The following is a 10,362-nucleotide window of genomic DNA, read 5'->3' as shown; positions in this document are numbered from 1 at the left end:
AGAATGTTGCTGTCTCTGGTGGGGCATGTGATATGCTGTCTGTATTTTGGCAACTCACGGGAGAGGTTTGCTCTGTTAAAGTCCCCAATAATAACAATAAGAGAATCCGGGTGTTGCTGCTCCGTGTCAGTGATGTAATCCGCCAGCTGTTGCAGCGCCCTGCTCGCACAAGCATGTGGAGGAATGTAAACATTCACGAGAATAAACGAGGAAAACTCGCGTGGCGAATAAAAAGGTTTGCAGTTGATAGAGAACGCTTCTAAGTACGAAAAGCACATCTTCGTCAGTGTTGTTATATCTCTGCACCAACCTTCATTTATATAAAAACATAATCCACCACCACGCGTCTTCCCTGTTGACGCGGCAATGCGATCCGCTCTGAACAGCTGAAAACCCGGCAGATGTAACGCGCTGTCCGGTATGGTGTCATGAGCCATGTTTCTGTGAAACACAGCGCAGCGGAGTTGGAAAAATCTTTGTTTGTCCTGGTGAGTTAGAGTATTTCGTCCGTTTTGTTGGTAAGGGAGCGGACATTCGCCTGGTGTATACTCGGCAGCGAGGTCCTAAATCCGCGTCGTCGGAGTCTGATGAGCGCACCCGCTCGATTTCCCCGCTTGCGTCTTTTAAAGCGTTTGTATAGAGCTGCTGCTCCTCCGAGTAAAATGTCCAGTAAGACGTCTGAATTTTCAAAATTAGGGAAAAGATTGATAGAAGGGCATTGCTTAATGTTAAGCAATTTGTCACTGGTAAAAGTGATTAAAGAAGAGTATCTTAAAACAGGAAAGACAAACAAAAAAGACATAAGTACTAGAGCACTCCAAACCGAGGCAATGAAATGAAAATGAAAACTTAAGTGGTTTGAAAAATAACTTAAGATGTGTAATATGAATTCGACTTGCCTAAAAACATAATTCAATTCAATTCAATTTTATTTATATAGCGCTTTTTACAATGTGCATTGTTCCAAAGCAGCTTTACAGGAGCAAATAAGAAAAACACAGAAAGGTAAAACACAGCACAGTGCATGGTGTTTATAGACCAAGCAAGATCATTATAATAAATAATATCTAATAAATAAATGAATAAATAAATAAATAAATACAGTCTCCCGGTGAGCAAGCCAACACTGCACTGCTCTGCTGTGGCGAGGAACCCAAACTCCAATGCTGAATAATGGAGAAAAAAAAACCTCGGGAGAAACCAGGCTCAGCCGGGAGGGCCAGATCTCCTCTGACGTGTCATAGCTGCACTCAGTGACCCCGACCAAAGCCACCGAGCAACGTCCACGAAGAACAGGGAGAGCCCACGAGCCGCGACCCAGGAAGCCCCACCCGCCGAAACCGTGCAGGTCCAACCCGGTCCCATTCCGTGATCAACAACAGACAACAGAGGAACAACCAGGGAAAAGTAGTAATGGCATAATTAACTTTATTCCTCTGTTGTCCGACATCGACCACAAAACAAGACCAACCAGACCAGACCCACACAGTCCCAACAAATGAAACGCCCCGAACCACAACCAACAAGCCCCCCCACTCCCTACAACACCCACCCAGCTACCTCCAATCAAAGTCACTGAGTGCAGCCATAACTTCAAACTGCTGTCGTGTGATGTAAGTTTAGCATTAAATACCAAGTATTGTAAATTTAGCATTTATGTGACAGGTAGTCCGTCTTTGCTCTCGGTTGGGGATGGAATTGTCTGAGCTGGGCCGGCCAGATGGTCGCCTTTTTCTTGGGTGGTGATGGAATTGCCTTGGATGGAGCTGGATGGTCAGTCAGTCCGCAGGCTCTCGCAGGAGGATGGCACGGGATTTTCAGATGTAGCTGGCGTAATCTCTAGTTGTGGATGGGCATATGACGTTCATCTGGGTCTGGCGGAATCTCTCCCTACCTCGGGATGGGCATCCCGAGGCGAGGGCAGAAACAGAAAGAGAATAATTAGCGTAGCTGCTGTTCATTAGCTATGTATTAGTGAATGCTTGGCTGAAAAGATGTGTCTTTAATCTAGATTTAAATTGGGAGAGTGTGTCTGACCCTCGAATAGTATCGGGGAGGCTATTCCAGAGTTTAGGTGCTACGTATGAGAAAGCTCTACCCCCTTTGGTGGATTTAGTTATTCTAGGTGTTATCAAAAGTCTGGAGTTTTGAGATCTTAGAGAGCGTGATGGGTTGTAGTGTGGTAGAAGCTCTGTTATGTAGGTAGGGGCTAAACCGTTTAAGGCTTTATAAGTAATTAAAAGAACTTTAAAGTCAATACGATACTTAATGGGTAACCAGTGAAGGGTTGATAACATTGGGGTTATGTGATCGTATTTTCTGGACCTGGTTAGAACTCTGGCAGCTGCATTCTGAACTAACTGTAGTTTGTTTATTGATGCTGCAGGACAACCACTAAGCAGTGCATTACAGTAGTCAAGTCTTGAGGTCACAAATGCATGAATAAGCTTCTCTGCATCAGCCACACATAAAATATTTCGCAATTTGGCAACATTTCTAAGGTGGAAGAAGGCTGTTTTTGTGACATTTGAGATGTGATTTTTAAATGACAGGTTGCTGTCTAATATAACGCCAAGGTCTTTAACTGTATTTGTTGGAGTAACAGTGCAGCCTTCAATTTGCAGGTCATAATCCGAAATATTCTGCTCACGTGTCTTTGGTCCGATAAGTAATATTTCTGTTTTATTAGAATTTAAAAGAAGGAAATTACAAGTCATCCAATGCTTTATATCGTCGATGCACTCTGCCAATTTGGATAGTTGGAAGGAATCATCTGGTCTTGATGAGATATATAGCTGAGTATCATCTGCATAACAGTGGAAGCTAATTCCATGTTTTCTAATAATGTTTCCAAGGGGCAGCATGTATATGGAGAATAGCAAGGGTCCTAAAACCGATCCCTGAGGTAATCCATAATTTACTTGCGTTAGATTTGATGATTCCCCATTTAAATGGACAAATTGATGTCTGTCTGATAAGTAAGATCTGAACCATTGTAGTGCCTGTCCCTGAATACCGGTATAATTGTGTAAGCGATCTAGAAGTATTTTATGGTCTACAGTATCGAACGCAGCACTAAGGTCGAGCAGGACTAGGAGTGAGATGTTACCTTTATCTGATGCTATAAGCAGGTCGTTTGTAATTTTAACGAGCGCAGTTTCAGTACTATGATGCGGTCTAAAGCCTGACTGGAATTTTTCGTGTATGTCATTATTTTGTAAGAAAGAGCACAACTGAGTGGACACTACTTTTTCTAGTATTTTAGACAGGTAAGGGAGATTTGAAATCGGTCTATAGTTTCCTAGTTCATTGGGGTCTAAGTTTGGTTTCTTGATAAGAGGCTTAATGACGGCCAGTTTAAAGGGTCCTGGGACATGGCCTAGATTAATTGACGAGTTGATAATGTTATAAATGGGCTCAATTGCAACGGGTAATAACTCTTTTAATAATTTAGTTGGTATGGGGTCTAATAAGCAAGTTGTAGGTTTAGATGTTGCAATAAGTTTAATTAAATCTTCCTGTTTTATAGGTGAAAAACACTGTAGCCTTTCTTTTGGGGCGATGGTTGGTACTAATTTATAGGACAGACTTGGAGGTTGAGTTTTTACTATTTTGTCTCGTATGTTTTCGATTTTCTCTGTAAAAAAATTCATGAAATCATTGCTACCAAGGTGCGGCGGAATACCCAGGTCAGGTGAAGTCTGTTTATTTGTTAGTTTAGCAACTGTACTAAATAAAAACCTTGGATTGTTTTTGTTAGTTTCTATGAGGTTACGGAGGTGCTCAGCCTTTGCTGCTTTTAGTGCCTTTTTATAACAGTTTGCACTCTCTTTCCACGCAATTTTAAAGACCTCTAATTGGGTTTGTTTCCATTTGCGCTCCAGTTTACGTGTTTCTCTTTTAAGGGCGCGAGTGGTGCTATTGTACCATGGTGCTGCGTTTTTCTCATTAATCTTTTTTGACTTCATAGGTGCGACAGCTTCTAATGTATTAGAGAAAATAGTGCCCAATTTGCTGGTCATGTCATCGAGCGATTCTATATTTATTGGTATGGTTATTAAAGGAGTCAGATCTGGCAAGCTCTTTGTGAAACTATCTTTAGTAGTCGAGGTAATTGTTCTACCCTGTCGATAACGAGTTAAACGGCTGATTTCTGCAGTGCGCAGTGTACATGTTATAAGATAGTGATCAGTGACATCGTCGCTTTGAGGTATAATATCTATATTGGTTAGATCGGCTCCGTGAGATATAATCAAGTCTAGTGTATGATTAAATCGATGAGTGGGTCCATTGATGTGTTGTGTTACTCCAAAAGAGTGTAATAGCTCTGTAAACGCCACTGCTAATGCATCGTTAGCACTATCTACGTGGATATTAAAGTCTCCGACAATTAGTACTTTATCAACGTTAACCAATAGGTCCGATAGGAAGTCCGCAAACTCTTTCAGAAAATCAGTGTAGGGACCAGGGGGTCTATACACTGTAGCCAACGTACAAGAAAGCAATGGTTTTTTACTGTCAATTGGAACAATTATGTTCAACGCAAGCACTTCAAATGATTTAAATTTATGCTCCGTTCTCTGAGTTACAGTAAGAAAGTCTCTAAAGATTGTTGCGACACCGCCACCTCGACCAACCGGACGTGGCTCATGCATATAACAGTAGCTTGGTGGTGTACACTCATTTAGACCGTAATAATCATTTGGTTTAAGCCAGGTTTCGGTAAGGCAAAGCATATCAAAACTGTTGTCTGTGATCATTTCATTTACAATAACTGCTTTTGAATTTAGTGATCTAATATTAAGTAGGCCGAACTTTATGAGTTTGTTTTGGTCGTTTATTACATTGTCCTCAGGTTTAATCACGATTAGATTTTTTCTCTGAGATTTGGCTATTTTGTTATTTTGTAGTATTATTCGGGGGACAGACACAGTCTCTATGCATTTGGAAGCAGTAACATTTCTAACAGATGAGTGGGAGGAACACAGACTATGGTTGAAGTTTTGACTTACCGCTGGGAGACGTAGTCAAGCGGTGCGTAGCGTCTTTGAGATGTTGTCAGACAGAAGAACCGCTCCGATGCTGCTGGGGTGCAGGCCGTCAGGGCGGAAGAGCCTAGGTCGCTCCCAGAACAGATCAAAATTATCAACAAAGAGCAGCTTCTGTTCAATACACCATGACATCAACCATTTATTTAGAGCAAATAGTCTACTGAACTTTTCATTCCCTCGTCGGTAGGTAGGAAGCGGCCCTGATACGATGATCCTCGCCGTGGGCGATGCGTTGCGTACCGTCTCGATCAGACTCCTGAAGTCCCTCTTCAGGATCTCCGACTGCCTCATCCTGACGTCATTCACCCCCGCGTGCAGCACGACAGCTCCGACGTTAGCATCGTCCTTCAGGATCGCAGGTACCTGCGCAGAGACATCAAGAACACGGGCGCCAGGAAAACAATGAGTGCGCACCTTACCTTTAGTGGAGGAAGCGCGTACGTTCCGGACGATTGAGTCTCCGATGACCACAGCGTTGCATTCCGTCTCGCAGAGGGCGGCAAAGCGGTTCCTGGTCGGGATCTCGAAGACCGGTGGCGGCGGTTGGGTCATCGCTCCAGTCCTGGCTCGCGCCTTTCGCCGTGGTTGTGCCGGTGCAGGAGTGAAGTTCATTTGGGCTGACCGTGTTCTCGAAGCCTGGGCTCTGTGCAGAGAAACACGCGGAGTAGAAGTGGAAGGAGTATTAAAATCGCGATGAAAACTTACCGCGGATTTGCGAGCGTCAGCTCTGGATGTTTCCAGCGCCATTTTTCGTTCTCGCAGCCGTGTCTGCTTCTCTAGTAGATCCTGGATCTGCTTCTCCACAGCCTCCAGTTCCGACTGAAGTGCGATCGTTTCCTCATCTGCACACAGAGGTACAAACACATCTGAAACATTAGCCACTAGTGATGTAGTAACGAGAACAGTGTGTTAAGCAGTAAGCAGGCAGGCTGGGAATGCTAACAGCCTGAGGCTAATAGCGAGTGATCCGATAAAAATAAAATTTCTGTGCGTTTAAGTACGATTTTTGGTATGGGATATATTTAAGGATATGTTTTACCCTCGGAGAATAACAATTTAAAACACAAGTCTTAAGATATAACAAGAATAAACGATGTATTAAGAATAAATTTGAAAGAGCTCCGACTCAAACCACACGCTCTCAGCAAACAGGAAGTGACGAGTGCATAACCGATAGCATAACGTTTTTAGCATTCAAGCAATAGGATAAGACTGTGTTTGTATGGACAATTTAATTAACATTGAATAATTCAATAGATTGCAGATCTATTATTATGGTAAAGTGTCATTCACAAACATTTTACATTACTCTACATTACACGTTTGGCTTTTATGTCATTCTGATGTCCATTTGTTGTTTAGACTGCACTGGCATTTACTGTTTATTGTGTGTTGTTTTATTGGCTTTGCAGTGTGTATTTAAAAGGTCCTTAGAAACTTTTGTTTCTAAATTGTGGTGTTATAGAATGGTTTGTGCATCAACAAGCTGGTGTGTTAAGTTACGAGCCCAGTGTTGTTGTCACTCCTGGTGAAGAAGTCCAGGATTACTTTTTAGTCCTAGCCATCCCTGGCGAAACACACACATACATACAATTGAAACCTAATTTGTTATTTTGTTGTCCTTATATATAAATCCATGCATTGATGCACAAACAGAGGGGCTGGCGCAGCTGTCAAATTACAAAAACAAATCAAATGACAAAAAAAAAAACATTAACATACAAAATAACAATGTTGTGTTGTCATATGTAATTTTTAAAATAAATTTAAGTTTTAGCATTACAGAAAAATGAGCTTTGGTTAAAGAATTAAATGTTTAATTTTTAATATAGTTACATATTTTCAGACTGACAAGACTAAATTGCGTCAAACTCACCACATATATCGAATTTCACACTCCCACGATTAAAGAAACATTTACTTTTTCAATAGGCCGCGAAAAACACATAGAAAAACGTAATTCAGTTGTTACTGCCAGAGCTTTGCCCTGTGAATTAAAAAAAGATAAAGCTAGTTTAAATCCACACTCTTCTGCTTATTCCTGCTATTGTTCTCGAATAAAGCATTCTACCTTTTTTAATCAGAAGATTTCTTTTGGAATTGTATTGAACATGTATTGTTTTATTATCTCATTCTGACATGGTAACTAAACGTTAAAACGGTAAAATTAGTTTAGCTTGAGTTCATGCATTATAGCCTATGTTTGTAACAAATTGGTACATGTTAATTCAGATTTTAATGCATTTAAAATAATTAGCGTCATCACCATTTTGGCTGTATGGAAATAATTTCCTTTGCATGATTGCTTGATCAAAACTCAGTGAGTGGGCTATATCATAGGGGACATTGGAACCCTTTATCATCATAGGTGAGACAACCCTCTCCTCACCACCTCCCTGTGTGAGCCTTAAATTTAATAGAAATAAAAATTTATAACGCTTTAAAAGTTTTATTACTTGTTAGTTTGATGTGTGTTAGACAACACAATCTTAAAGGGGTCATATGACACGGCTAAAACGAATATTATCGTTTGTTTTAGGTGTAATGCAACATGTATACATGATTTATTGTTCAAAAACGCTGTATTTTCCACATACCGTGCATGTTTGTATCTCCTCTTTGTCCCGGCTCTCGCGCAGATTTTTTACAAAGCTCATCGCGCTGAAAAGCGAGGTGTGCTATGATTGGCCAGTTAAACAGTGCGTAGTGATAGGTTGAATACTGCAAGCGTGTGACGGAATCGTAACGCCTCTTAACATATTTGGAACATCAGGTTCCAAATCAATTGTACTGACAGGTACGCCCACCTTACTTCTTACTTGCATATACATTTGGGCGGTCTTAGATAGAATGCATATTTTGTTCCGACACTTTAATTTTTGCAATTTTACGTGTCTAATACATGCATGGGCAGCTCATAACACACTAAAGACACAGAAAAACACGTATTCGCGCCATATGACCCCTTTAATTTAAAGTGTTACCAGCTTTCTTTCTTCTTCTGTCAAGCTTTTTCAGCAACAGTGGAATAAAACCGAAGGAAACAAAATGTGGCCTCAGTGGGAGGATTTGCTGATGAAAATATTTGCTCATCAGGAATGAATCAAATAAGATAAAACATGTTTTGGAATGTGTGCACCATATGGATCTAGTTCCCTTATCACTATCAAAAGAACCATCAGGTTTGTGTCTTTATCAGAGTTTGGCTGCTTTTTGTAGTCATATGTTGACTATGCACAAGGACTGGGATGCAGCGCCCTCTAGTGGTGGATGGAGATGTTTATCCAGATGAGTCCAGATGAGCTGGACTGTTCTGCCTTCAAACATCTTCATATTTTCTCAATGTAAAGATTTATTTCCATATAAGCGTGCTCATTACCTGTACATTGCAGATATTCTGTGCCCCTGTAAGTGGGGTATGAAATACTCAGAGGTCAGATGCATTTTGTAGTGGTGATTATGATTTAATGCTCTGAGGTGCCCATATCCATACTCTGTATGTGTGGATAACAAATAACTGTGTATAAACATATTTGTGTAAAAAATCGAGCTTGAAAATATATGTGTAAAAGATAGCCAGTGTGTGTGTGGACCAGTATCATTTACTGGTCTTTATAAAAATCTGACAGGTCCTGAAGTCCTAAATGTGTGCTCTCACTGAGCGTGTGTGTGTGTGTGTGTGTGTGTGTGTGTGTGTGTGTGTGTGTGCGTGTGTGTGCGTGTGCGCGTGTGTGTGCGTGTGTGCGTACTTGTCTGTGTACGTACGTGTGTGTGTGTGTTGTGTGTGTGTGCGTGCGCATGCGTGTGTGTGTGTGTGTCTCTGTGTCTGTGTGTGTTGGTGCGTGTGCGTCTTGTGTGTGTGGAGTGTTTTGTGTGTGGGTGTGTCTGTCTTCTGTGTTTTCAACCTTTTCTTGTTTTTGCAGGTACAACTTTGATTGTTTTGCTTGTAGTCAATGTGTCTCACGTGCAGCTGCTTTGTAACAATGAAAATTGTAAAAGCGCTATATAAATAAAGTTGAGTTGAGTTGAGTTGAAGTCTTTGCTTTTTCAGTGTTGTCTGCATATTTAACCTCTTTCTAACATTGACTGGTGAAAACATTGACATATGCTCAAAATGATCCATTAAGAGCCAGGTGTATGTACACTTTAAATCATTAAATCCTTTGAACAGGATGATCAGTGTCAATTGTCAAAAGTCCCCAAGAATACAGAAAAAAAATGTATCTGTGTATAGTTTTGGTCATATTTGCAAGCAACATTTTTTGGATGATAATAATAATAAATATACCAAAGTGACATAGTCAATAATAACATAGTGAAGTGGTATTGTTTGTGGTCTAATAAAGATCTGTTTAGAAGTTTATGTGAGGTTAGGAGCAAAAAAACAGCCTGCTAAAAGAAACAAAGTAAGTCTATCAAATTTCCTCAGCCTTTGGGTGTGTGTTAAATTGTACTGCCTGGCTGAGTAATTGAGTATCTTCTTATGGAACAAGCTACTGTCTCTGGGTGTCCCTTGATGTTGTCCAAACAGCGCTCCATAAAGCTGCTCCTCCTGTTGAGGAGAGCACAGCGCAGGTGATAGGATTATGTTGTGACTTGTGTTTGTCCATGATGGACAACCCCTGTTAGCAGGTGCTTAAACATGGGCCTGGATAGTTATTAGTACTAGTAATGAGCACTTTAGTGCAACACGTTGCACAAATCACATGCTTTGTTGACAGAGTTGAGATTATGGCTCTACCCTCACCCTTTCTGTTTGCACTCTCTCCTCTCCCTCTTTGTTTTATCCAAGCAGCTTGATTTACAGTAGTGCTGGTACACATTTCAAGGCCATGGCTATTATGGTTGTCCAGTCTTAATTGAACCCATTAGCCAGAAGGATGCTGTGAATCCATCAACATAACAAAAGAAGGTTGATGAGTAAGCACATATTTCCTGAATGCTTGTTGTCTTTGCAGTATTCAAGATCTGCAAACATGGAATCTTTTTTTTTATTATTTAAACTGTTTCAACCAGTTTGTCCCCTTTCTGCAAATAAATAGCATAAAAAACATTTATATTTCGCATTCTAGAAATGTGTGCATGCTGCATACACCATTTCAATTTCATGCAAATAAAAAACATGACCATTTTGTTTCATTCTGTGAGAAAAAATTCCAAATAAATTTAGGTTTATGTATTTGCTGACAATTTGCACTGGACTGGATTATGTTGTCATGTTTGCATTGTGTTTTATTGTGTTTGTTAGCTGTATTTTTTTAGTTATTATGGCTTAAATCAAAACAAACCAACTGCAGTTTGATTTATATTA

General features: G+C 40.5%; 1 protein-coding gene across 1 annotated transcript in view; it reads right to left on the bottom strand.

Annotated features, from left to right (window-relative positions):
- Window positions 1-929: 929 nt before the first annotated feature.
- The window catches only part of LOC130556371 (uncharacterized), an 86,703-nt gene continuing 77,270 nt past the window's right edge, over window positions 930-10,362 (bottom strand). Inside the window, exons 3-5 of the mRNA XM_057337303.1 lie at window positions 5,493-5,893; window positions 5,013-5,414; window positions 930-1,890 (exon numbers count right to left, since the gene is read on the bottom strand). Coding sequence (XP_057193286.1) covers window positions 5,028-5,414; window positions 5,493-5,798 — 693 coding nt within the window. The 5' untranslated portion in view covers window positions 5,799-5,893 and the 3' untranslated portion in view covers window positions 930-1,890; window positions 5,013-5,027. The remainder of the gene's footprint in view (window positions 1,891-5,012; window positions 5,415-5,492; window positions 5,894-10,362) is intronic.

Source organism: Triplophysa rosa, linkage group LG7 (genome assembly GCF_024868665.1).
Source record: "Triplophysa rosa linkage group LG7, Trosa_1v2, whole genome shotgun sequence".
NCBI classification, from domain to species: Eukaryota; Metazoa; Chordata; class Actinopteri; order Cypriniformes; family Nemacheilidae; genus Triplophysa; species Triplophysa rosa.
The sequence above is the reverse complement of the archived record's forward strand: the minus strand, read 5'-3'. Positions and strand labels throughout refer to the sequence as shown.